General features: G+C 37.3%; 6 protein-coding genes across 6 annotated transcripts; 3 read left to right on the top strand and 3 right to left on the bottom strand.

Moving 5' to 3' along the window:
* The first annotated feature begins 1,997 nt into the window (after nucleotides 1-1,997).
* On the top strand, nucleotides 1,998-3,844 carry LOC108842627 (flavonol 3-O-glucosyltransferase-like). The gene is made up of 2 exons (XM_018615607.2): nucleotides 1,998-2,623; nucleotides 2,821-3,844. The coding sequence occupies exons 1-2, from the start codon at nucleotides 2,128-2,130 to the stop codon at nucleotides 3,699-3,701; spliced, it is 1,377 nt and encodes a 458-aa protein (XP_018471109.2). The 5' UTR covers nucleotides 1,998-2,127; the 3' UTR covers nucleotides 3,702-3,844.
* Nucleotides 3,700-11,560, bottom strand: LOC108842626 (protein EXPORTIN 1A). The gene is made up of 32 exons (XM_018615606.2): nucleotides 11,252-11,560; nucleotides 10,861-10,977; nucleotides 10,482-10,574; nucleotides 10,341-10,412; nucleotides 10,071-10,178; nucleotides 9,921-10,003; nucleotides 9,659-9,797; nucleotides 9,444-9,512; nucleotides 9,279-9,356; nucleotides 9,061-9,123; nucleotides 8,923-8,967; nucleotides 8,680-8,787; nucleotides 8,451-8,549; nucleotides 8,108-8,311; nucleotides 7,947-8,006; nucleotides 7,610-7,720; nucleotides 7,257-7,354; nucleotides 7,018-7,126; nucleotides 6,703-6,768; nucleotides 6,530-6,628; nucleotides 6,370-6,450; nucleotides 6,207-6,296; nucleotides 6,006-6,091; nucleotides 5,821-5,901; nucleotides 5,544-5,726; nucleotides 5,338-5,404; nucleotides 5,096-5,206; nucleotides 4,865-4,972; nucleotides 4,642-4,779; nucleotides 4,405-4,542; nucleotides 4,195-4,299; nucleotides 3,700-4,105 (listed from the first exon to the last, which is right to left on the bottom strand). Exons 1-32 carry the CDS (start codon nucleotides 11,348-11,350, stop codon nucleotides 3,983-3,985), a joined length of 3,231 nt encoding a protein of 1,076 aa, XP_018471108.2. The 5' UTR covers nucleotides 11,351-11,560; the 3' UTR covers nucleotides 3,700-3,982.
* Nucleotides 11,561-13,544: 1,984 nt separating this feature from the next.
* Nucleotides 13,545-17,748, top strand: LOC108834023 (D-xylose-proton symporter-like 2). Its single transcript, XM_018607390.2, has 14 exons — nucleotides 13,545-13,800; nucleotides 14,098-14,201; nucleotides 14,537-14,615; nucleotides 14,854-14,913; nucleotides 15,015-15,081; nucleotides 15,182-15,306; nucleotides 15,383-15,484; nucleotides 15,602-15,970; nucleotides 16,048-16,095; nucleotides 16,197-16,259; nucleotides 16,446-16,526; nucleotides 16,699-16,797; nucleotides 16,955-17,092; nucleotides 17,428-17,748. Exons 1-14 carry the CDS (start codon nucleotides 13,747-13,749, stop codon nucleotides 17,557-17,559), a joined length of 1,521 nt encoding a protein of 506 aa, XP_018462892.1. The 5' UTR covers nucleotides 13,545-13,746; the 3' UTR covers nucleotides 17,560-17,748.
* Nucleotides 17,749-18,786: 1,038 nt separating this feature from the next.
* LOC108834022 (NADP-dependent alkenal double bond reductase P2-like) lies at nucleotides 18,787-20,409 on the top strand. The gene is made up of 5 exons (XM_018607389.2): nucleotides 18,787-19,053; nucleotides 19,141-19,321; nucleotides 19,406-19,572; nucleotides 19,651-19,733; nucleotides 19,813-20,409. The coding sequence occupies exons 1-5, from the start codon at nucleotides 18,817-18,819 to the stop codon at nucleotides 20,216-20,218; spliced, it is 1,074 nt and encodes a 357-aa protein (XP_018462891.1). The 5' UTR covers nucleotides 18,787-18,816; the 3' UTR covers nucleotides 20,219-20,409.
* Nucleotides 20,410-20,462: 53 nt separating this feature from the next.
* Nucleotides 20,463-23,837, bottom strand: LOC108834024 (uncharacterized). Its single transcript, XM_018607392.2, has 8 exons — nucleotides 23,328-23,837; nucleotides 23,062-23,157; nucleotides 22,715-22,825; nucleotides 22,303-22,612; nucleotides 21,969-22,059; nucleotides 21,544-21,868; nucleotides 21,234-21,382; nucleotides 20,463-21,137 (listed from the first exon to the last, which is right to left on the bottom strand). The coding sequence occupies exons 1-8, from the start codon at nucleotides 23,664-23,666 to the stop codon at nucleotides 20,621-20,623; spliced, it is 1,938 nt and encodes a 645-aa protein (XP_018462894.2). The 5' UTR covers nucleotides 23,667-23,837; the 3' UTR covers nucleotides 20,463-20,620.
* Nucleotides 23,838-24,361: 524 nt separating this feature from the next.
* Nucleotides 24,362-25,429, bottom strand: LOC108840787 (uncharacterized). The gene has a single exon (XM_018613604.2). It carries the CDS (start codon nucleotides 25,332-25,334, stop codon nucleotides 24,561-24,563), a length of 774 nt encoding a protein of 257 aa, XP_018469106.2. The 5' UTR covers nucleotides 25,335-25,429; the 3' UTR covers nucleotides 24,362-24,560.
* Nucleotides 25,430-25,967: the final 538 nt, after the last annotated feature.

Raw genomic sequence — 25,967 nt, 5'->3', positions numbered from 1 at the left:
CATGGCTAATAAAATTTATGACATGTCTTATAGATTAATATGACATGGACAATTATATTTAATGTTAATTTATATTTTGGTAAACTTTTTAAAATATGGTAATAACTCATATATTACATTTATTGTCAATTTATATTTTGGATTTTGTAAAAATATGGTAATAACTTATAAATCATTATTAAAATAAATATATTTAATTATGGCATTTCAAATTTCGAAATATCTTTTAAATTAAAAATATTTCAAAAATATATACATATTTTTAGAAAATTATAAAAAATAAATCATAAAAGAAAATTAAATTGTAAAATCATTAGTTTCTTATATATATCTACAGATTTTATAAATATTGTTTAATTTTAACTTTTGACAATTATGCAATTTTACATATTTATTTAATATATTTAATTAAAATAAATAGATAGAAAAATCTACCTAAGATTATAATTTTAAATATATACATGCGCATTCTTAAATATAATTCAAAATAAAAAATTGTTTTTATATTAATTTTAATGTTCAGTTAAATCCAATTTATATTAAAATATTGATAAGAAAAAAGAAAATTTATAATATTAATAAAAAATTAAATATAATTTATATTTATCTATTAAAAATATTTTAAAATTATTTTAATGCACATGGTGCAGGAAAACACCTAGTTATACATTAACAAAATAGATTAAAACTTATCGTAAACAAACCGTTTTGTATATTTATCAGTTTCCAATAACTTTAATTTAATAAATTCAATAATGTTTTAGAAGTTTATAGTTTATTAACTAACTAAAAATTTATAGAATACATATGAATTTTATTTTAAGAGGGAGTAGTTGTCAATTTCTTTATTGCAATGAGAATCAAGATATGACAACTCTAAGATGAGTAGCAGAAATCTTCGGGTTTGATTGGTTTTTACTGGAGTAATTCAGAGTAACTAAATGAGAGAAAATTATAAAAGGAAAAAGTTGAATCCAGCGCAACGTTTTTCTCCAACACAAATATAGAGGAAAAAGCACAAACCTTTTTGATCTTTCTGGACAGTTGCTAGCGAAAATGCAAGGCAAGTGTTTTTCACTTGATTGGGTGGATATGAGCAGAAGTCAAAGAGTAAAAATATTTCACTCTCAACTATATAGCCATATGTTGACATACAATCACAACCTTCATATCTATACCAGAAATGATCAGACAAAAGTTTACTCTTCATCTGGTCAGAAATTGGTCTAATTAATATGGAAAACAGACAAATAAAAAACTACCTAAGATGAATAGGTAGACAATTTATGAGTAGGTAGACAATCACATGTGGACCATATTCTAGTAGATTTATCACTCGGATCCCTACATAAAACGAAACTTAACAAACTATACATGGGCATTATGTGTTACAAAAAAAGAAGAAAAAACAATACATGGGCATTCGGCACAAATCATATAATTTATTTCTAATTTAATTTGGCTTTCTGACAAATAATGAGATTAGGGTTTGGGTTTCTAACGTAAAGACACGCATATCATTAGCGAGAAGTTCATGTGAACCACAAATTTTACCTACCACAACTACATACTACTAGCTACGTACTTCTATTTATTTTTTAAAATTGCATATTCAGTCCTGACTCCTGAAAATAAAAAGTGACAAGCATAGGTACGTAGCATGGGTACACAGTAACATTTCATTGAGAAACTCAACATTTAACTACATACCAACACTTCTTTTCCACACCAACATTTCATTCTTTTTTTTTTCTGAAATGATAGATATCTTTTCTTTTTGAACGATCGATTTCCTACTAAAAATAGATAACAAATCTCCTGTTATTAGAAAATTGTATAATAGTTTTTGTGAAAAATAATATATGTACAAACCAAGAAACAAGTCCTTTTTACAAAATCATTATGTTAACATTGAAATGAATAAAACTCTATATAATATGAGACTATTTTTTTTGTCAAACATATAAGAAAGTTCGACGAGAAAGAGAGAGAGAGAGTGTTACACTTACCAACCACCATCACGAGCTTTGTACTTGCTCGGTGGTTCATCCTCAGCCATTCCATTCTCCTATTTATTATATAACCATCTCTCTCTCTCTCTTGTCTCCTTCACTGTATTCTCTCACCATGGCCTACACCGACCAGCCAACCCCAGATTCCCACGTAGCCGTCCTCGCTTTCCCCTTCGGCACTCACGCCGCTCCTCTCCTCTCCGTCACGCGCCGTCTCGCCTCCGCCTCTCCCACCACACTCTTCTCCTTCTTCAACACCTCCCAATCCAACTCCTCCTTGTCGTTCCCCTCAGATCTTCTCCCATCGAACGTCCGAGTCCACGACGTCTCCGACGGCGTTCCGGAGGGATACGTGTTCTCCGGGAGACCACAGGAGGCGATCGAGCTGTTTCTCGCAGCGGCGCCTGATAATTTCCGGAAAGAGATCGCGTCGGCGGAGAATGGCGCCGGTAAGAAAGTGACGTGCTTGTTAACGGATGCGTTTTTCTGGTTCGCGTCGGATATGGCGGCGGAGATGAAGGCGACTTGGGTTGCGTTTTGGACAGCCGGACCGAACTCTCTGTCTGTTCATCTCTACACAGATCTCATCAGAGAATCCGCACGTGTGAAAGGTAATAATAATTAGAAAAAGAAACTAAACTACCACTTGTGTTTTTTTTTTGTCCTTAGCCAATTAAAGAAAATTAGTTATTTAGCTAAAAGAGGAATGGTTACTAAAATTGTGATTTGAAGAATGTGCAGTGATTATATATATATATATATTATATTATATTTGTGGTAATGATTTTGATTCCTTGATGATCTACAGATATGGAGGAGACACTAGGGTTTATCTCAGGGATGGAGAAGATCAGAGTCAAAGACACACAAGAAGGAGTTGTGTTTGGGAACTTAGACTCTGTTTTCTCAACCACGTTGCATAAAATGGGTCTTGCTTTACCTCGTGCTCATGCGGTTTTCATCAATTCATTTGAAGAGCTGGATCCTACATTTACTACTAACCTCAGGTCGGAGTTCAAACGCTACCTGAACATTGGTCCTCTTGCATTGTTGTCATCTGCATCTCAATCAGATACTACACCAGTGGACGATCCTCACGGCTGTTTGGCTTGGATGGAGAAGCAGGGGACTGCTTCTGTAGCGTACATTAGCTTTGGTACAGTCATGACGCCGCCTCCCGGAGAGCTCGTGGCGATAGCGGAAGGGTTGGAGTCGAGCAAAGTGCCGTTTGTTTGGTCGCTTAAGGAGAAGAACATGGTTCAGTTACCGGAAGGGTTTTTGGAACGGACAAGAGAGCAAGGGATGGTGGTTCCATGGGCTCCACAAGTGGAACTGCTGAAACACGAAGCAACGGGTGTGTTTGTGACGCATTGTGGATGGAACTCCGTGTTGGAAAGTGTTTCCGGAGGTGTGCCTATGATTTGCAGGCCATTTTTTGGGGACCAGAGACTCAACGGAAGAGCAGTTGAGGCTGTGTGGGAAATTGGCATGACGATCATCGATGGGGTCTTCACGAGAGATGGATTCGAGAAGTGTTTGGATGGAGTTTTGGTCCAAGATGATGGTAAGAAGATGAAGGGGAATGCTAAGAAGCTTAGAGAACAAGCCCACCAAGCTGTCTCTACAAAAGGAAGCTCCGTTGAGAACTTCAAAAGATTGTTGGAAGCAGTTATGGACACTTTAAATTAAAAAACACATTTTGTATTACTGGTAACAATAGCAGAGTCAAAACAATGCCTAGTGCACCTAAAACACGAATCGCTTTAAACAAAAAAAACACTCGAAAAAGGTCAAACCATGTTACCCCTCAAAGATCTTTGTTTTCTTGGCTATTCCAATTCTCAAAGTCGAATTAAGAAGCAGAAATACATACAGTCAGGGGAAAGTAACTAATGTCTTTTCCTCAACTCTTCACTGTGTTCAAAAAAAACCCTATGAAATCGGGAAACCTTTCTTCTTCTTGTTTTGATTTAGGAGTCCACCATCTCGTCTTGAATCTCATTAGGAGCAACAAGACCAGGAATCGAAAGCATTCTTTGACGCTCTTGCTCTCTCTGCGCAGCTGCTTCCTCGGCGTAGAGGTCTTTGTTATCCTGAAAGTTTATAATGTTCAACAAATTGGCTTGAGTTCTTAAAAGCAATTGAATCATTAGCTTTTGTCAAAGAAAAGTAGTTACTATACCTGAGCGGAGAATTCCTTAGACTGTACAAGGAAGTCACGGATGTTTTTCTTAAATTCAGACGGGTCATTTCTTGACTCGTAAAGTCCATTCACAAACTGTGTGACCTGTTTAATTGATATTAAACTTTAGACATGAGAAAGAAGAATAATCTCGAAGAATCAACATGAAAACCGTGAGAGCAAATCTACAAATTTCAAACTTTTACTTACCTCTGCTGCAGTCATGTTGGGGAATGAAGTGCTCAACAGCTTGATTGTGTATTCACGAACAAAGGCAACGTTGTTCGGATACGGGTAAGGTACGGTTGCAGAATCCCACAAAGGTTCCGTCAAAGCACCGCTCTCAACCTGACATTTATAATCAGTAAATGTCTAAGCGTGTAGAACCTACCCATCCCCAGGATAACGACAAGATAAGAAAGCAGAGAAAAGAAAAGACGGTTTTACCAGGCAAAACAGATGCTGCAGCACCAACACATGCAGCTTGAAGCCAGGCTTATGGAAGGTATCAGTCAAAACAGCAAATATTTCTTGCTCGATTTGTATGAAGTATGACCGGAAGAATTGATTACAAAACGCAGATTGCTGTCACAATCAGAGGTAAATGTTAGACCAAGATATAATCTAAGCCACAACCACAAAGCTAAAATAAGGGAACCAAACACCAAACCTGAAAGTTCTTCAGCATCTCAAGTAAGAGATTAAGCCCAGTTTCAGCAATATTTCTCTCCGTATGTCTAAATGCCCAGATGATTGAATCCATCACTAGCTTCAGTTGCTGTTGCAAAATGACAAGAAGTAAGGAAGATATCCAAATGATGAGTCAAGGCTTACAACTAAGGCGCATAAGCTCCTTAGATCCCACGAAGAAAAAAATATATACAAAAACATATTCACCAACCTGACTTGACAACTTTATTAAGGCAGGGAAGCAAAATGTAGCAATAGCACGGAGTAATGAGAAAAACTTGAGGCGGTGTTCCGGATAATCTTCGAAGTTCTTAGTTATCATCTGCAAAAGGATGAAAAAATGAAAAGTGTCAACATAGTATACAAAGCATACATCAACTCTATGTTAGTTTCCTCGTTTATGTTAACAGCTGTAGTGTGAGTAACAAAAAAACGGTTCATAAATTCTATTACCTCCAATGTACACTGGAAAACAGCTTCAAATATGTTTGGCACGTCATCTAACATTGTCGCCTTGTACCTGAAAGTTCAAATCGTGCCAGCTTTAGGGGAAGTAAAGTTCCAAATCAAATCTTGTAGCAATACTTTTGAATTTATGCACATATCACATGATGATTACGCAGATGGTACATATCCTTAATTACTACTAAGAGACGTACTTGTTTATAATCGTTGCAAAAAGTGAAAGAACTTCTGATTCCCTAGCATCAGGCACATTCCTCGCATAGTCACAAAGTACAGATTCCATCATTGGAGGCACAAACTGTTTCCCTATGTGTGGTTGGTCTTCAGCTTTGTCTAAAAAGGTTTCAATCAGCTTAAGGGTTTCCCTCTTGACAGATCTGTACAGCAAAGTATTACAATATATAGTTATTCCAGTTTGTAAAATTGTAGTATCAAGAACCGTCTTTATCTGAAGAATACAACAAAACAAACCTTAAGAGTTTTACAAAAGATGTCTTGGAAGCATATGGCCCCCCACTAGTAATGCTGGTTGACACAAGCTCACTGTACATTCTGGTGTAGCCATGGAGAAAAAAAATAAATGAGCGCCCAACTAAAATAACACAAGAAAGAGTACTATAACTAATACAAGCTAAAATAATGTATCATGGATTTACCTGTAGACATTCAGCATATCCAAGAATATCAAGGAAATTTGGGATAAGAAGTACGTTCCTAGTGAAGTAGCAGCACTAGTGTTGGTCTGCATGGAAAAACATGGTCACAGTTACACCTTGCAATAAAATCATTTATCCAAACACCAGTAGACGCACAAATGACATTATTTAACGTGATGAGGTATAGGTAAGAAATCAGACCTGCAGGATATTAAGCACTGTACGTATCACATCTGGATCCTTGAGAAATTCTACACTCTGGCGTGCCTGTCCTATGATTTCTGCCCATTTCTACATCATAACGGAACATGTTTAGCCAGTTAAGTAAACAAAAGTTAAGAAGCCACATCATTAGTTAAGATACCTGGTTTGGGAGTGCCATCAACCTCTGTAGATATTCATCTCTCTTCTGAGGATCTGATTCTGCTTGGATCATATTACCAACCTGGCGACAGAGAAACCATGAAATCCCCACAGGGAAATAGCTCTGACTGCAAAACTGGAAACGCATCTGGAAAACTTACAGATTCATAAAATGAGTGAATTTGATGAGGCTCAAGATCTTGAACAGTTGTTGCAAGGCCAGACAGGAGCTCAGATACAAATGGTTCAGTCTCTCCAACCTGGAAGCACAATGAACTATTTTCAGAAGAAAATGGAAGGATAAGAAAGGTGAATTGAACATAACGATACAAACCTGGACAATGACAAATTTACGCTTGCACTTCTGAACTATTTTCAAAAATGTATCACAGGCCATGTCCTGAAATGGAAACACAACTATTAGGCATCTTTAATCAGAAAGATGCAAATTCTATGCAAGAACACGTGGACCACAAAAGAACCGGATGCTAGCTAGAACAGATGAGCATTCATTTCCTACCAATATGATAATACTCAAGAACTTATGTAAATCTTAATCCCGGACTCTAACAGCGAATACAGCATCTTTTTATATGAATTTAAAACTGGATAACTGTAGCTCAGAACATTAAAAGTTTGGGAGGGCTACCTGAACACCAGGATGTGTCTCATGCATGAATTCAAACAGCTTATTCACAACTGTTTTCAAAAACTTCCAATGGGCCCTTAAGAACCTTGGATACTGGCCAACGACATACCTATAGCAATGCCAACAGAGAGGTCATATCTTTCAGTTAAGTATGCATAAATCTGGTGCATTATTGAGAAAAATAGGATAAACAACATCCTCAGGAATAAATTCAGCAGAATATGAAGGACCAAACTTACATAATGTTGCTAGCAATGACAGCTTTATTGTCTTTGCCCTTAGTGATCTCACATAAATTCAACAAATCACGAATGACCATCACCAAAAATCTATTTTCCTGGAAAAAAAAACGTGAAAAGTCCATTCCAGAACACAGTAAGAAGCAATCAAGCAGATACTGATAAATCATGAGAAGTATCATGAAATGCGTGAGGCTAACGAGAGAAAAAATACATTAAATTTGACACTGCCAATCATATTGAATAAGTTATCTTCAAAGCAAATAAGTAACGACTAGTAGAAAGGAACTGTATCAACAAGAACTTCCATTTCTGTTAATAGGAATCAGGCTGAACGCTAACAAAAGATTTACCTGATCTTCTGCCATGGATCCAGAAATAGACCCAATAGCCCAGCACAACGTATTCAAATTGTTCCATGCCCATTCCTCCCCGCTTAATTGTTTGTTTAGCTTCCTCAACATCTTTTAAAGAGACAATCAGAAGTTCACATCAGCAAAATAGCATGAAATCAACTAAAGACAACTACCAGAAAAACTAAAACCTAATACATTTCCACGATTAAATTGCTAAATTTAGGGTACTACTGATCGTTTACCCACGAAAAAAAAAAGAAAAAAATCATCGCATGAACACTATATTTGATCATACAAATCAATAAGCAGATACCAGTATCAATTCACACTGTACCTGCTTCTCAGTGTCATCATGATCAAGGTGTGAGAGGTAGATTAATGTCTCCCGCATTATCTGCAATTTAGTACGACTTAGAAAATTTCTCTGAATTCACGGCAATGCGGGTATATGTCTAAACCTAGAGTAGAAATATGAACTGGACAAGAAATTAGTACCTTATACTGAACAAGAACATCATTGTCCTTCATAGTTTCACGGACGATGTTCCCATTTTCATCTTCAACAATAAGCACTTCTTCAGGCTTCGCCATGCGGTTAATCATTAACCCTCTTAGTTTGGACATAGGGTTCGAATAAAGTTGACGCCGCAGCATGACTTGCGAACCAAGGCCATCAACCATACCAGAAATGAAAGGCATCTAGGAATATGCAAGTCAACGTCTAAAGTTAGCAAACAAAATAAAGCAAGGAAAGTTCAACTAATACAATATACAACTAGTATCAACCTTGTGCAAGAATTTAAAAAATGATCCGCTAGTCAAAGGATCCATATCTTACCTGCAATCCCATCAGATTTGCACTTGCTGCAGGGTTATCCGAATTATGATGTGCATCAAACAGCTCCAGAACCAATGAGTTCCAGTAGTCTAAACAAACCTACTCCACAGTAAGGAGAAAACGTCATTTTTTCAGATAGCGGACAAAGCCGAATACTAGTATTGTAAGGGGAAAATGCGACGAACTACTTTATTAACAGCAATAATATTCGTAATGACACTTCACATACCTTAAAAACTTCAGTGTCATCAACGTATGATATATTGATGAGATATTCGAGACCGGAAAGTAATAAGGAGACAATTTCTGGAGCTGATTCCAGAACTCGTATGTGAAACTGCATTTAAAAATGCAGAGATAACAAAACAATTAAGAAATAGATGTGGAGTGCTGAAAGCATTAAAACACAAACCGTGAACAGAATTTCATAACCCAACTCTAGATATCTAACTCAACAAAGTGTAAGATTTACCTTGAAAAACGAAGTGAAAAATAGTGCCAGGTTCTGGATAAATGCCTAAAGGTGACATAAGACGCACAGAATCATAACATTGGTAAGTTATTCAAATCAACGGGCTGTATCGAAACAAAATGAACAGAAAATACTTACTTGTTCTTCATCACTTCCATTTGAATATGCCTCTGGGATATTTGTACTCGGTGGGAGAATTGCCTGCAAACATGAGAACAAGTATAGACATTAGGCAAGAAGCCAATACAAGTATGAATAGATCCAATTAATAACATTTACTGACTAGAAATCTAACTAGAAGAGTCGAAATGTCAATGAACAAAAAGGACGATAACACAAGAAGACAACTAATATACCTGCAGCTGCCCTATGAATACAGTGTACATCTTGACATATTGGATGTTGTAGAAGTCTCCGAAATTGAGAGCTGCAACCTGGCAAACAAACAAAATTCAAGCCAATAAAAATTCAGTAACACATTCAATTGACAATAAGAAAGCTGAACAGAGAAACTAAAATACCTCAGTTAGACATTGAAGTGTGAGATTCCTATATGCTGGCACAGGAAAGAATTTAATGAGGGTCTCGAGCTGTAAACAAGCGGAACAGATATTCGAACAACATAAGTGTGGGGCCAATTAACATCGATCTCTGTCTTATTTTAAGTACATTTACATCAATTCAATTTTATTTAAGTATATTGACATCAAAGTCCATCTTAATTTGAGCATATTACCAAAGGAGACTCAAAAATATAGCCCAACGGAATCCAGGATAGATAAGCATGCAACGCAGACAGTGTTGAACGTATAAGATCCTGTCTTTGAGATGCTGAGAGGACATATAGGCATAGCTCGTGAATGAGTTTAAACTCGCTGCACATAGAAAAAGCACAAAGAGGTAAATAATAGAAACGAGATTACTTAGCCACCATGTACAGTAAAAAGATTTGGTATTTCACAAACTAAAATATAAGATTTTCAGAAAGTCTAACATGCCTGTTTAGAGATTGTTTCAGCTCTTTAATCTTCTGCTGAGTCATTTCTCCTCTTGAGAAATCAAAAACCTCTTCGCTTAGGAGCTAACAGAGGAATAGATGTTATTGCTTCCAGTGAGAACTGATAACAGAATCATGTAAATACACTTACTTTTAAAATGATCATGCAATTTTCGCAGATGGTTTCGCTAGTTTTAGCAGCGGCAACTAGATCAGGAATGAAGCTTGTCCACTTTGCCGGCCAATCATGCTTCACTATCTGTGCAATATCAGAATATATGTTATGCCGGAAGATCAAAAGGCCAACAGGGCGGAACGAACTATGGATAGAAACCAAATCCGTAAACATTAGTACAATAACCAAATAGACTAACTGCAACTAAGAAAATGCATGCATATTATCAGGAAGTGCTGAAGATACCTGAACCAATATAACATTTAGTTTGTTGACATAGAGCCTTTCCGATCTGAAAGACGCTTCATTACCCGAGAGCTGCAAGAAAAAAAAAAATCCAGTTAGCATAAGTCCGTGGTTATATCCAGAAAACAACACAATGCATACCTGTACAATGACCTCTGAAATGTAATTTTTCATTCCATCCCGTTGTTCAACAGGCAGTGCATTCCATCTGTACTTTATAACACCTTCTAGAACCTGGAAGGTGATCCCAAAAGGGTATCAGTTACTAACCACTTCAGGAAGCATTGGTGATTAAAAAGAGAATATGCGGAAAGCAATTCGTATAATCACAGATGCCAGAGCCTCACAACTAGATTACTAGCAATTTCATTGTTTGGAAATATACAATATCACACACTGAATGAATTGCTTATATCGAAGTGACATCATATAGCATAATGCCAAGGATATATCAGCAGATGAAGAAATATTGCCAGAAAGGGGGTAGTAGCATACAAACAGGGATGGTAGAAACACTAACCTGAAGGGCAAAGAACTTGGTATCCATGCTCTTTGTGTTCTGTAGAATGTGAACAACCTGAAGCCACATATCGGGATTAGCTTGCAAGTCCCGCAGAATCTGGTCCGCAGCAGCTCTCTGCACATGGCCAATGTCAGATTAATTCAAAAAAGCAATACAACCCTAATAGAGTGAAAGCCACCACACCTAGTGAACAATAGTTTAATCAGTAGTACTAAACCCTAAATCGACATTAGAAACTCGAATCAGGCACCTTAGTCCCCAAACGTATCATCATCAATACTGCTAAAACCCTAACAACGACCGACGGACGGACGGACCCAGTACTAAACCCTACTCAGTTTAAGCCAATCGAGAAGATGCTACAGTTCCGGAGAAATTGAACAACAACCTCTTCCTTAGATCCGGTGACGAAGAAGGCTGCGACGGTGGCATCGAGGACGCCGACGTCAATCGGCTGGCTCAAGTCTCTTAGCTTCTCGGCCGCCATGTGAGAGAATGTGTTTCGGGAGGCTGATTAGACTTTCTCCGATAGACTGACTATTTGAGAGCGAAGGATGCTCGCGGAAACCCTAGGAGAGAGAAAGGAAGGGAGGAGACAAAAAAATCTAGAGAGAGAAGTAGAGATTGTTTAACAGTGCGAAAAGGCAGGAGTATATAAAGAGAGAGAGAGACAGTGTGTTCTCTCTCTCGAGGACAGCTTAAAATTGACGCAGGGGGACGAGAAGGAGCGACTTTGAATTTTTTGGTTTCGTCTTCTTTTCTAAACCCATTAATTAATTTTTTTTTGTCAACTTCTAACCCATTGGTTAATTAATTAATTATTTTCCTCTCTTAAACTAATTTATTAGTTTAGTAATTAGTTAATTTGAATTTGAAACTTACTTCTCAGACCATTTGTTTAACACTCTCTTTATGGACAAAAGTTTTTTTATGCAATGTTTTTATATTTTTTAGTTACACGATTTCTATTTTATGTGCGTAAATATGTTAAGATTAATACTACCTTTTTTAGTTTTACATGAAAACTGTTTATTACAAAAGAAAAACAAAAATAGCTAAAATAAAATAAAAGTAAAAATGAACAAAAAAATAAAACTCAAACAAAAACGGAAAATACGTAATTATTGAGATAAAATTCAAAAATAATCAAAGTTAATTTTGAAGTTGAACTATTGATTAACTAGATACACTAGATACGCATAATACATTATATTATTTCTTTTGTTTATCAAACCATATATCTTTATGCTAAGATAATTTAAGAATAATACAATAATACATGAGATATTATATTTAAATTAAAAGAAAAAATAGATTTGAACTAGTGATCGCCAATGAGTTTTAAGTTCAAAACCGATAAAAAAAACTTAAATGTAATATTGTACTAAAATTATTGTGTGGTGATTAAGGTCAATTCAACTAGTTATTAATTAGTTTTAGATTAGAATCTTCTATTTTTAAAAAAATTAACTGGTATGACAATCTCTGGATTTTATTGACTAATTGAACACGGTTTGACATGGGCATATTAAAACAAGCTGAGTTAAGGCCCGTGCGTAACAGTCAGATTGATTCCGGGCTAAACCTGACAAGTCAACCTTTTACGGCCCATATGTGTTGTGAAGAGAAAGAAACAAAGCGACCTGATGCTACCTACAAATCTACACTCACTCACCAACAGCAGGTAAAGATCACATTCAAGTTCGGCAATGACGACACAAAGATAAAAGTAAAGAGGCTTAGAAAATGAATCACGTGATATTGCACGTGTCATGTTCAAGCTGAAACACTCATTTCTCCGTGGTTTTAAACTAATCAACGACGACGCTAGGGCTGGGCAAAAAATCCGAACCCGAAAAACCGAACCGAACCCGATCCGAAAAAGTAGTACCGAACCCGAACCGAAATTGATTAAATATCCGAACGGGTTCAAAATTTCAGTATTTAAAGAACCGAAACCGAACCCGATCCGAACCGAAATATTTTGGGTACCCGAATGTATCCGAAATAAATTTATATACTTAAATATATACATTATTTTTATATATAATGTATATTAAAAATATTAAGAATATATAAGATACCTTTAAGTTTTCCAAATACTCAGAAAATATATGTAAATAGTCAAAAGTAAATGTTTAAAATAGCTAAAGTATATCGAAAAATATCCAAATATTCAAAAAAAACCAATTTATATGTTAAATTAAGGTATTTTGACATATATGTTATGAAAATTTATATGTAATATATTATCTTTCTTATAGATTTTGAAAATTTAGAGTATATAATGAATTTTGAAAATTTAAAAACATTTTAAATGGGTTATCCGAACCCGAACCGAACCCGCAAAGATCCGAACCGAACCCGAACCGAAATTTAGAAATATCCGAATGGGGCTGAAATCTTTGACCCCGAAAACCCGAAACCCGAATGGACTGAACCGAAACCCGAATGGGTACCCGAACGCCCAGCCCTAGACGACGCACCGCAAATCATACGTCAAAGAGTTTGATCGATAGATGCATTTACTGATCCCTTCCATATTTATTTTCTCCTTTTTTTCACAACAGTAAAATATGATCCTAAATTATTACTTTTTCTCACCTATTACCCCAATACTACCATCAAAAGAAAGGGTACTGAAATCAAATTTATTGATGATATCTACACTGTTCCTGAGTCAATCCGACGGTCGGTATACTTCGATAACCATTCCAATCTCTAATAAGGATCGTCATCGCCACCAACCTCCACGCTATACATTCCCGTGTGTGAACAGACAGTAAAATTCAACAGCTTCGAGAGTTCATTATATTACAAGACTTCTGTTCCTTGCACAACCCCCAATTCTTTTAATCCAATCGCTCGAAACCAAACGCAGCTATGGCGTTTGATCCAGAGCAGCAGCAAGTACCCACCTCTTCTGCTTTTGTAGAGGTACTATGAAGAGTCAGTCTCACCGCTGATTTCACTTGGCCTTTTTCGTTAAAACCCATTCGTGAAATCTTCACTTACCAGTTTTAAAAATTCTACACTTTTGGAGTTGATTTTTGAAACTTTCTAAAATTGAGAGCTTTTCTTAGACTGGCTTTACCCATCAATTTCAAAACTATCAATTTTTTTTTAGGATGAGATTGGAGCGTTAGATGCTTGTAATTGGTCTGTAGGTGATGATGATAATGTGTTTCATTGACAAGTTTGTGAAAACTATATATATGTATGTATGATTTGTAGGTTGGTAAATCATCTGGTGAGATCAGCTCAGAAAGGGAGCCTCTTCTTACTAAAGATAATCACACCCCTGGAGAAAACTACTCTGTCCTTGCAGCCATCTTCCCGTGAGAGAGATCATCATCTCTCTATCTCTTCTCCCAATTTCTTTTTTTTTTTTGTCTTATTATTGTTTGTTTGTTCCCTAAAATTAGAATCACTTTTTAGCCTCTTATCATTTGTTCATCTCACCCATTATACTTACTGTACGTGTCTTTTGAAAATAACTGGAGTGAAAATGAAATTTGCAGACTCATGTGCTTGGTTATGTTTTCTTTTTTTAAAAAAAAATCATTTAATGTAATTTGTAAGCTGACTAGGAAACTCCAACCCTGTGTGTGGTTCTGTGCACAGCTTCCATGTGGAAAACACACAACTTAAGAGGTTTTTGTTTCCTTGTTAGGTTTCTCTTTCCAGCTCTGGGAGGACTCCTTTATGGTTATGAAATCGGTGCAACTTCTTGTGCAACTATTTCACTTCAGGTAAAATTTAAACTTGTTTAATGAGACTATGTACTTCTACATATTTTGTTATGGTCTAACTAAACTAGTTTTCATAGCCTAATTATTATAGAGCTCTGGACATAATATTACTGAGATATCAAATACTATATCATGATATTTTTCACTTTCCAGTCCAGTTTTCCTCGTCACATGCAAGTACTTTCTTTTTTAGAAGCCTATGGCTTTGCTTTCTTACTGTGCTTTTCCTCTCTTTCAGTCGCCTTCATTAAGTGGAATTTCATGGTACAACTTGTCCTCATTGGATGTTGGTCTAATTGTAAGTTCTCATTGCATATCTTCTACTATCCTTCCCCTCCTGTGACTGTGTTTTGAAACAGAGACAAATTTGCTTACAAACTATTGTTAAATATACTGCAGACAAGTGGCTCACTTTATGGTGCATTAGTTGGCTCTGCTGTGGCTTTTAGTATAGCTGACGTTATAGGTTGGTTTCTTTTTCCACTTTTTCCACATCCGGTAGGCATAAGTATATCACTGTCTACATGTAAAAGAAATTGAAGTGTTTGGATTTTGAATTTTGGAAGGAAGAAGAAAGGAGCTGATTCTGGCTGCTCTCTTTTTCCTCGTTGGAGCCATTGCTACTACACTATCACCAATCTATTCCGTTCTGATAATCGGACGAGTAACTTATGGGGTCGGAGTTGGACTGGTAAGACAGGAACATTTTCTTTAATGTTTTGGCTTTCTGAAACTTGTCTAAGCAGAGGCACGTTATGTATTTTTAGGCAATGCATGCGGCTCCAATGTACATAGCAGAGACTGCTCCAAGTCAGATACGTGGGCAGCTGGTATCACTAAAGGAATTTTTCATAGTCCTCGGGATGGTTGTAAGTTCTTGAAGTATTGGACGTTTATTGCTCTATGTGAAGCAGTTGAGTTGCTCCTTTGAAATCTGTTTCTTCAACAAGTTATTATTCTCACATATCCTGACAATTTTTGTGCAGGGAGGTTATGGAATCGGTAGTCTTGCAGTCAATACTCTTTCGGGTTGGCGTTACATGTATGCAACAAGTGTCCCCTTGGCAGTTATTATGGGGATCGGGATGTGGTGGCTCCCAGCATCCCCTAGGTGGCTTTTGTTGCGTGTCATACAGGGGAAAGGGAATGTGGAGAACCAAAAAGAGGCTGCAATCAATTCTCTTTGCCGCCTTAGAGGTCCTGCTTTTGCTGATTCAGCTGCTGAGCAAGTAAACGAGATTTTGGCTGAACTTTCTTTTGTGGGAGAAGATAAAGAGGCCACGTTTGGTGAACTATTTCAAGGGAAGTGCAAGAAAGCTCTCATCATAGGAGGAGGTCTGGTCTTGTTTCAGCAGGTCGGTACAGTCAAAACTTAATTCATCGCGTTTTCTTAGAAGAGTAATAACTAATTGTATCCTTGTCAAAATGGCAGATAACTGGGCAACCAAGTGTTCTTTATTATGCACCATCGATACTTCAGGTTTTCCTTCTTCTTTAAATAAACTTTCTGTAGAGTGTAATGTTGGCTTTGTTGCACTTGATATTTAACTTCTTTTCTCCCTCTCCAACTTTTCCTGTTAGACCGCTGGATTCTCTGCCGCAGGTGATGCAACAAGGGTCTCAATTCTACTTGGTCTATTGAAGGTATTCAGTTTTCTTGACCTGGCTAGAAGTAGTTACTTTTAGCAATATATATACACTTTTTGTGCAGTCTCTGTTATCAGTGATAAAAGTAGTGTCATTACAGATTGACAGTTATAAATGTGTTAGGTGGTAACATTGTAAGAGACTTTGCTTTCTAAGAAATAACACTCGCCTCTGTTGCTGCAGTTGATTATGACAGGAGTAGCTGTTGTAGTTATCGACAGACTTGGAAGAAGACCCTTACTTCTTGGTGGTGTTGGTGGCATGGTATCTCCTCTGTTTTTCCCCACCCCCTTGTCTTTTCTCATAAAATTTACTGAGCTTGTTCTAAATCTACTAGTAAGAAAAAATACTATAGATTTACGTCAAGCTCAGTAAATATAGAGGGGAGTCAATGCTCTCCCAATTTCTTGAATTGTAACTTTTTAATGTCAAACAGGTTGTCTCATTATTCCTGCTGGGGTCGTACTACATCTTTTTCAGCGCCGCACCAGCTGTTGCTGTGGTTGCACTACTGCTCTATGTGGGATGTTACCAGGTAAACAAATAATCAACTGAAGGTTTACTGATCAAACTTGTATTCCAAGACGTTTATGTTTGTCCTAGAAGTAGCATGGGACTTTCTCATGAAACTCGCAACAGGTAAAAGCTGGAAGTTTTATAACGAATATTTCTGTTGTGATTAAATCATGCAGCTATCCTTTGGTCCGATTGGTTGGCTGATGATCTCAGAGATATTTCCCCTCAAGTTAAGAGGTCGAGGGCTCAGTCTAGCAGTTCTTGTGAATTTCGGTGCAAACGCGCTAGTGACATTTGCATTTTCGCCTCTAAAGGTAAAATCATCTACCATTCCCTCCAGAAACAAAAATCATCACTTGTTTATGCCCTTTTCTGAATGGCTAATTCTGTAAAGTTGGTAGCACAACCCTTCGTTAATGATTGGCTAGATATAATAGTTGGTTCATGTGTTAGTTGCAGTGAAACTCTGGGTGAAAGATAATGTACACAGGGTTAGTAGTTTTTTTTTGGAGATCTTCTGTAACTCTGTTGGGCTGTGCTGCAATGTAATTCAGATGTGTAGTCTCTTTTTGTATTTTCTTTATATCTGATTCGGAACTGGGACATGTTGTTTGGCTCACTCATATGGCTTGTCTTTTTTTTTTTGCAGGAGTTGTTTGGAGCTGGGATACTGTTTATGGGGTTTGGTGTTATATGTGTCTTGTCTCTGCTCTTCATATACTTCATTGTTCCAGAAACAAAGGGTCTCACTCTTGAGGAAATTGAAGCCAAATGTCTCTAAAGTTTCTGCACTTCAAGCGAAACAGATATTCATACTTCCTTTGTGTGTCTCTGAGCAATGTTTTGGTTCATATGCTCGAGACAATTACCATCATATTTACAAAACACTAGTGTTTTAAAAATCACTGTAATAATTATCATTATCACCACAGTTATGTTATAAACTAAAGTTTAAAGAGTTTAGTATGCACTCATGTGTCGCGAGCGTATGTTTTGTTTGTCACAAGTGTTCTGTTTTAGTACAACCTCGAGGACCACGAAGGTGTACACAACAATCCATCATATAACTACAAACTAATCCGCATTCAAGGCTTTTGCAGTCTTTGATTTCTACGACAAATACTCAAAGCTTTTGGAGTCTATGAGACTATGATTCCGTGTATCAAAGGGAAGATAGCGTACGTGGAAGATGACTCGAGTCGAGCAAGGTCATAATGGTGTTGGGAAGCAAGTTGTTGTGGTTTACTCGCAAGTGAAAGTAAGAAAGATTTAATGGTGCTACGTTTCTGGTTACTAGAATATTTGTCCTCACAAAGACAACCTTCAGTTCTTATGTTTAATTTGTGCAAGACTTGAATCACATTATTAATAGTAGTATATTCTAAACTCGGTTTAGGCGATCGTACCCTAATCAATGTCCCTATAAAGCGTCTAATTACTGTTTAATGGTTGTTTAATTGTTTTGAACATTGATTAGTAGTAACTGAATTGGTTTGGTATAGTTATTGACAAGATCACATAGTAAACACATTGTTTGCACCGCACCAAATATAGCGCAAGAAATAATGCTTGTGCAACTAATTTTAGCTTCATTGGTTTTGCATTGCTCATATAGCAAAACCGTTTTTTCCACATTAAATCACAACGAAATATATTTACTGAATGTTAAAGAAATGTAATACTAATTAAATAAATGATTACTTCTTCTAATATAAACCATACTTACTGAACTTTAATCTAACCGAGTTACAAATGGTTTGTATTTCGTTTTAGCTGTAAAATTCATAAAAACCAAACAAGACTGCTAACTAAATCGTAAACCGGTTTGTTCACCCCAAAACTATTGAATTAGATCACTGAACACTTGTCCTAAAGCATCACTGTCCGAGAGTAAAAATAATATGCTGGAAAATTAAGCTTAACACTAATACGAAGATACTAGACTTCTTGATTATCTCCTAAACCTGTGGCTTATATAAGTTGAGAAATATAAACGTTTTGAGAACTTAACAAGAATAAACCCAAACATCTTGGAGTAATGGAAACGATGGTAATGAGCAACAAGCAAGTCATCTTCAGAGACTACGTTACCGGATTCCTTAGCGAATCCGACCTTTTGATCAACTCTACCACCGTAAATCTTAAGGTACCGGCTGGATCAATGACAGCGTTGGTGAAGAATCTCTACTTGTCTTGCGATCCTTACATGCGCAACCGTATGAGAAAGCCTGATCCCTCTAGTCCCGCTACTGCTCTGTCTTTCGTTCCCGGCAAGGTAGAGTGACTCTATACTTTATTTGACCAAACATTTTTGTTCCCCTGTTTGGTTTCAAAAAACATTTTCTTGTGTTGTTTTGTGCAGCCTATCTCAGGGTTTGGAGTGTCTAAAGTGATGGATTCAGGGCACCCAGATTACAAAGAAGGTGACTTGCTTTGGGGAGCTGTTGGATGGGAGGAGTACAGTGTTATCACTCCTATTCCTAATATTCACTTCAAGATCCATCACACAGATGTTCCCTTATCCCACTACACTGGTCTTCTTGGTATGTTTACCCAGTTCCATGTGTGTTTTTCTAGTAGTTCATGATCATTGTCTTTATAAACTAACTATCCTCTGTTCTTGGCAGGTATGCCTGGTATGACTGCATATGCTGGGTTTTATGAGATCTGTTCACCAAAGAAAGGAGAGACTGTGTTTGTGTCAGCTGCATCTGGTGCTGTTGGTCAGCTTGTTGGGCAGTTTGCTAAGCTGATGGGTTGCTACGTCGTTGGAAGCGCCGGAAGCAAAGAAAAGGTGAACACTCTTAAAGCTGCAACCAGCACGGTTTCTTGATCGGGTTAACCTTATCTAAGTCCCCATGGATGTTTTCAGGTTGATCTTCTCAAGAACAAGTTTGGATTCGATGATGCATTCAACTACAAGGAAGAAAACGATCTCAACGCTGCCTTAAAGAGGTAAAGCAAACATGTCTTCTATACATATTCACAATCGAATGAAAAGACTAATCAAAGATATGTTCACTACTTTTGCAAGGTGTTTCCCTGTAGGCATTGACATATACTTTGAGAACGTGGGAGGCAAAATGCTGGACGCAGTGATCCTAAACATGAGACCACACGGCCGCATCGCAGCATGCGGTATGATCTCACAGTACAATCTGCAGGTTCCTGAAGCAGTATACAACCTCTGGCTCATTACCTACAAACGTATACGTATTCAAGGGTTTAACACCATCGATTACTTGCCCAAGTACTCGGAGTTCTTGGAGTTTGTTCTTCCCTATATACGACAAGGGAAGATAACGTACGTGGAAGATGTTGCTGACGGGCTCGAGAACGCTCCTGCTGCGCTCGTTGGACTCTTTCATGGTAAGAACGTTGGGAAACAGCTTGTCGTGGTTTCTCGTGACCTTGACTGGGGACAAGTATCAAACTGTTGAACTGTGTGGTCTTGTTTTCTTGTGTAATACGTAAGAAATAGTCTAAAACTCTAAATATTATAGAATAAGATGTGTCTCTTGCAACTAAGCAAATCAGTGTTAGTTATAAAACAAGTGAGGGTCTTAATCTTTCTCTTTATTAATAAAATAAACTCTGTTGCTTCAACAATATAAAGAAATCAATTGCCAAATGAGTCATATGCAAGGATCTACTCAAGAATGAAATGACTAATAACCAACAAAACAAACTATATCTCACCATTAGAATCAACAATTTGGAAAATCAAAAGCTTTTTTTCTCTGCGTAAACCCCTTTCATAAACAAAGCTCAGGGTTTTTGAGTTTTGGAGTGTTGTTCAAATCTACAACCTGCAGATAAGATACCTATGTTGATGTATGATTTCATTTCTTGTTACCTGAATCGGTTCCTGCTAGTTTCTTTCTCTGTTGATGTTCCGCGACTTTGTAATCAATCACCTCTCTGAAAAGGTTTGCGTCCAACAAGCAGTCCGGGCTTCCATACACAGCCGCTTGAACGCTAGCCATCAGTTTCGCTATCTCTCTACCTGAAAACCCTTTTGTTTTCGCGGCTGCTTCTTTCAGGAGATCCTCTGTGATGCCTTTTACCTCGATCTTCTGCTGGTCTTTTTTGAAAAGGCTTTGGAGCAAACCAGGCTTTTTAAGATTGGTCTTGGTAATGTACTTGTCCAGGTAGAGGTTTAGAAGCTTGAAGCGTTCTTCTTCTCCAGGCAAGGGGAACTCGAGAGTTTCGTCGACACGGTCAGCCACTGCGGAGTCTAGATCACCGGGTCGGTTTGTGGCAAGCGCTAGGACTATGTCTTTGGACTGGTCACCAGTGCGGAAGAGGAGTGCGTTTAGTGCACTCCTTTGGGCTTCACTCATGTATGTTTTGTTCCGCCTGTTGAATTTGCAAATCAAATTAGAGCATAGAAAGAAAAAAACTAAAAACCCTCAGTTAAGATTATCATCATCAGCTAGCGGATTTGCAACTTACTCGCAGAGGAATGCATCGGCTTCATCGATGAAGAGCAACAAACCCCTCTTAGATTTTTTGGACCAGTCAAACAGTTGGTGTATCTTTGTAACAGCCTGAGCTCCAAGGGGAGCAACATCTCCGCCCGTCATCAATGCATAATCCAGACCCTGAATGGTAACAAATCAAAGGACGAGAATGATTATCAAAGTCATAAGCCTGATTCTGAAGTATACAACCAAAAGCTAAGATCTAAGTTTAAAGCTCCGATGCATCTATTCTTCATACCTGATTATAATAATTATAAGAACAAGAGAGAGAGAATACATACAGATTTACGAGCCAGCTCTCGGGCAGCCATTGTCTTCCCGGTTCCTGGAGGACCATAGAAAAGCATATTCCGGAAAGGTGCTTGGTGGGATTTTGTGTTGGCAGTTGCACTAGCTAGCTGTTCGATTCTCTTTTGAAGAGAAGGATGCAAAATAACATCACCGAACCCTTTTCCATTTGTCGATGCATTACCACCACCCTTCAATGTGGACAAAACACGAGAAACCGAACCAGACCAAGGGTATTTTCCTCTAGATGATTCTCTAATTAGAGAAGGTTGTCCTAAGACTCTATCTACGTAGCTCCAGATAACCTTGGCACCTTCTCTGCAACAAGCAATTTATAAGCTAAGCTAAGTTCCTCAACCTCCAAACAACAAGAACTAATGAGTGGCCTTTTTTCAACCATGTTTAGTCGTCTCTCTACCTCGTTGTGTAGATCCCAGCTGCAAGCGCAGTGATACCTCCAACAGCAACAACCAGCTTATTCTGATCAGTTAGAATCATACGCAATCCCCCTAGGAAAACGGAAAAACGAGTCAATCACTTATTGAAAAGGTAAATTATACATGTGCATGTGATTAAGACACCCAAATATTAGCCTAAAAGAAGGGGAAAACCTCCTTTATATGGAGAAGGACACACGCCTATTATACTCACAAAGTTACTTATTAGAATCTTATTATTGCTAAGGTGAAATTGACATAGAGAAGCTTCCAGAATGAATGAGCTAAAACGACAGAGAGATACTGTGTGACTACCTCCAATGTGATCGAAGGTAGTATTAATGGCAGAAACCCATTTTTCTCTTTCTGCATTAGCACGATCAACAAGCATTCTCCTGTTGACGTCTTCAGAGAGCTTGGACTCACGGGCCCTCCCTTCAGCTTCGGCCATAGCTTTGACCCTGATAGTCTCACGTTCAATCTCAGCTTTCTCCCTCTCGGTTTGCCGTCTCTGTGCTTGAATCTCTTCCTCAGTAGCTCGTCGAGCTCCTTCCCGCCTAATTGCTGATTCTTCTTGCATCCTCACAAGTTCTTGATTTCTTGTTCTCTGGGCTTCATTCTCAGCCTGTAACAAGATATAATACAGCCTAACTTGTTAGAAATAATATAAGACCTCAACGTTATGTTAAAAAAGAAGAAGAATATAAGTAGAATCGCAATCGCATGCCTGCATCCTTTTTCTAGCTAATTCATCTTCATAGCGAGCCATCTGTGCTTTAGTTTGTGCTTGGTGCTGAGCAAGTTTCTTCTGTTCCTCGTATATCACCCTTTGCCTTTCCTGGCAAAAAATGGAAAATATCAGGCACAACAATCTTACAAAAAGCTGAGTAACGAGAGATGCAAGAAAACTGTAGCAGCACAGCAGCAATTGATATAGTTACCCCCATTTGCATTATATAAGCAGCCAAACGCAAAAGAAAAAAGAAACGTCTCCAGAGTATTTTGAGTCAAACCATGCAATCAAATAAACATATGGGGAAATGAGGTAAAAAGAGTAAATTGATCACAACTCACAGCTTCAGCTTGTGATTGGAGAGCTTTAAACTCGTGCGCCTTTGCAGTAAACTCAGCTTGCCTCGTCTCTTCTTGTGTCTTAATTTTTTCAAACACCTACCAGAAACAAAACATTCATCAATCATGAGCCCAATCATAACTCATAAATAACACATTAAAAACAAACACTTTTTGACATATCTACCTCAGAATCCTAACATAGAAATTTGAGATTCTTCTCAGATCTATTGTATAGTTACAATCTCAAACACAAAAAAAATCAAAACCTTTTTGGCATGAGCGGTGTTGTTAATCCCTTTAACAGTCTTCGCCCCTCGCTCAAGCGCCTCGGGATCGAACCCAGCCGAAGTCGTTCTCGGATTATCGTTCCGAATCCGCGGAGGAGGAGCATCGGATTCTTCGCCAGCCACAGAAGATTCTTTTCCAGATCCCGACGGAGTAGTAGTAGCGGAACCACCCTGCTGCAGCTGCTGCTGAGGAGTCGGAGGAGAAGTGGAGAAGGCGGAGAAGTTGAGAGGTCCATCTGCAGAAGCGATGCTCGATTTCGAGAGGGAAGCGGAAGCTGCTAGAGCTGAGATCAAACCAATCGCACACTTCTGAGCCATTTCTTTTTTTTGTTTGCTCCAATTGGATTAATTAAAAGGAGACTTAGATTAGGGTTGTAACTGATTCAGGAGGATTTTTATGAGGAAGAAATTGACTTGATGAACAAGATTTTTTTTTACAGCAGCCATAGAAATGGAAGCAGAGAGATTTTGCCAGGGCTTTGGTAGGGTTTAGATCTCGGGTCGGGTTTTACCCGATTTATCAACTCGTTCGGTCCATTTGTCGTGTGTTTATCCACATTGTCGGAATTCGGCCTCTTTACAAAATTTTATTTATCACTATATTTGATGAATATATTGTCCTTTTATTTCAACTTTGTTATTTTAATATAAAATTTTATGAAGAAAAATTCCTACATTTTATTTTATATAAATTATTTTTAAATATCTACTTCTGAAATAATTTAGTAACATAGTCCAATTATATTTACATATATATATATATATATTAGTACCACAATAGAAAATATATTTTACCAAGTGAATACTATTACACAATAATTTCTTGCATTAATACATAAATACAATATTATTATTATTTCTAAGCTAGTTAATATTTTTGAAACGATCTTTCACCTACATAATTATTTAGATCAATTTTGATCAAAAAAAAAAAAATTTATTTAGATCAATTTCTTCAAGAGTATAATTTTTTTTTTTGTAACTCAAGTATAATTCTTAGTCGGTCATACATATGAATCAAATAATACGAAGCATTTTATAAAAATATATATTTTGAAGGAAATTTCAGAATTAAAAACATATTTGAATTGGCTACAGAATATAAAAAGATCATATTTTCTTGTTGTTACACATATGTATAAAAACTATAACAAGTGAATACTATTATTACACATTAGTAGGTGTTATCCGTGCTGTCCGCGGAGTTAAACTTTACATGGTCATTCCTATGCCCATCACGCACGATAGTAATCCGAGAAGGACGATAAAACCTGACGTATACCCCTCACCAATCGTAGAAGAATCTGATTTTGGCACAAGACTCGGACTGCTAATGGTCGGAGGATGAGCAACATGATGAGTATCATGAGTATGATCATCAGGACGAGAACTATTGTGATCACTATTGTTATGATGAGTACTATCGCGTTCACTGCTAGGGCAAGAAATGAAAGGTGAACCCCGAGGAGAATCATCGTTGATAGCACTTGGAGATGGTAATACACCGTCGATGCCATGGCACTTGATAGTACCTAGGGTACAAATATTGCGGCTTATGATCTTGACATTGTTGACAAAGTAGTTTAACCTTCCACCGTTGGAGATCTTGAGGGTGTAATGTGGTAAAGAGGACGGAACAATAGAGCCATTGGGAATGAGATTAAGATGCTCGAAAAGAAGAGGAGAAGGGATCGAGTGGCGAAGCAAGAACTCGGAGATAGAATCTTGTTGGATAATGTTTGATCTTGAAAGGGTTTTGTCCTTTGGCATCAAGAAGGTGATATTGGCTAAGAATCTAGGGTTTGTGGAGTTTAACATGTTGATAAGCATCACGAAAGAGAAGTAGTTTGCTTTCTCCATTTCTTCTATTGCGATGGAGAGGTCATGGTTGTTTCCATGATGAGGACTCTTTTGTGCTCTTGTTGACGCTGTTACGATTATGACTAAGATGAAAAAGATTTTCACATGAGTTTGAATATCTCTCATGTCTTCTTACTGTCCTTCTTGTTCCTTTTCTGGGGCTTTGGGAGAATGAATTGGTGGGATGGGATACTTAGATATAATCTCTCAGATGTTATCCGATGAGTTTTAGTTAAGCGATATATAGATAAGGTTTAGCTAAGGACATGCGTGTGTTGTTTTCCACCAAATTGACTGATCATGGTAACCGCATGGTGAGCGAGTTTGCAGAGAGTTTGTTCAACTAATATGATGTGTGATTTCAAGTGTTAAATCTAATACTATAAATTGTGCATACTCTCTAGAGTTTATTTAAAAGCTGAAACTACATCAATAAATAGTATAGATATATATTTCATATTTTATTTGTTGAATGCTGATATGTATATTACACTGTACCCACATAGATTGTGAGTTTAGATTATTACACGACTAGTTTCAGAAAGAAAGAAACAATCAAAAAATTTAGAGGTAATATCGTAGATCACCATTACACATTCAAACATAAAAGAAAAATTGGATACACACGTCTACAAATTGTCAGAACTATATAAATTTATCTTTCATGTTTGAATTAGAGGTAATATCGTAGATCACCATTACACATTCAAACATAAAAGAAAAACTGGATACACACGTCTACAAATTGTCAGAACTATA

The sequence above is a fragment of the Raphanus sativus genome, chromosome 2 (genome assembly GCF_000801105.2).
Source record: "Raphanus sativus cultivar WK10039 chromosome 2, ASM80110v3, whole genome shotgun sequence".
Classification (NCBI taxonomy): Eukaryota; Viridiplantae; Streptophyta; class Magnoliopsida; order Brassicales; family Brassicaceae; genus Raphanus; species Raphanus sativus.
Note: the sequence above shows the minus strand (reverse complement) of the source record. Positions and strands in the feature narration are given on the sequence as shown.

Excerpts from the sequence above, each read along its gene's own strand:
- LOC108842626 (XM_018615606.2), bottom strand. The coding sequence starts at position 11,350 with ATGGCGGCCGAGAAGCTAAGAGACTTGAGCCAGCCGATTGACGTCGGC. Across the intron at positions 10,575-10,860 it reads CCAAGTTCTTTGCCCTTCAG|GTTCTAGAAGGTGTTATAAA; the intron begins GTTAGTGTTTCT and ends ATCACCTTCCAG. Across the intron at positions 4,543-4,641 it reads TGCAGCATCTGTTTTGCCTG|GTTGAGAGCGGTGCTTTGAC; the intron begins GTAAAACCGTCT and ends TATAAATGTCAG.
- LOC108834024 (XM_018607392.2), bottom strand. The coding sequence starts at position 23,666 with ATGGCTCAGAAGTGTGCGATTGGTTTGATCTCAGCTCTAGCAGCTTCC. Across the intron at positions 22,613-22,714 it reads TAGCTAGAAAAAGGATGCAG|GCTGAGAATGAAGCCCAGAG; the intron begins GCATGCGATTGC and ends ATCTTGTTACAG. Across the intron at positions 22,060-22,302 it reads TACCTTCGATCACATTGGAG|GGGGATTGCGTATGATTCTA; the intron begins GTAGTCACACAG and ends CCGTTTTCCTAG.
- LOC108842627 (XM_018615607.2), top strand. The coding sequence starts at position 2,128 with ATGGCCTACACCGACCAGCCAACCCCAGATTCCCACGTAGCCGTCCTC. Across the intron at positions 2,624-2,820 it reads AGAATCCGCACGTGTGAAAG|ATATGGAGGAGACACTAGGG; the intron begins GTAATAATAATT and ends GATGATCTACAG.
- LOC108834023 (XM_018607390.2), top strand. The coding sequence starts at position 13,747 with ATGGCGTTTGATCCAGAGCAGCAGCAAGTACCCACCTCTTCTGCTTTT. Across the intron at positions 16,096-16,196 it reads ATGCACCATCGATACTTCAG|ACCGCTGGATTCTCTGCCGC; the intron begins GTTTTCCTTCTT and ends TTTTCCTGTTAG. Across the intron at positions 16,527-16,698 it reads TTGGTGGTGTTGGTGGCATG|GTTGTCTCATTATTCCTGCT; the intron begins GTATCTCCTCTG and ends AATGTCAAACAG.
- LOC108834022 (XM_018607389.2), top strand. The coding sequence starts at position 18,817 with ATGGAAACGATGGTAATGAGCAACAAGCAAGTCATCTTCAGAGACTAC. Across the intron at positions 19,573-19,650 it reads GCGCCGGAAGCAAAGAAAAG|GTTGATCTTCTCAAGAACAA; the intron begins GTGAACACTCTT and ends GGATGTTTTCAG. Across the intron at positions 19,734-19,812 it reads CTCAACGCTGCCTTAAAGAG|GTGTTTCCCTGTAGGCATTG; the intron begins GTAAAGCAAACA and ends TACTTTTGCAAG.
- LOC108840787 (XM_018613604.2), bottom strand. The coding sequence starts at position 25,334 with ATGAGAGATATTCAAACTCATGTGAAAATCTTTTTCATCTTAGTCATA.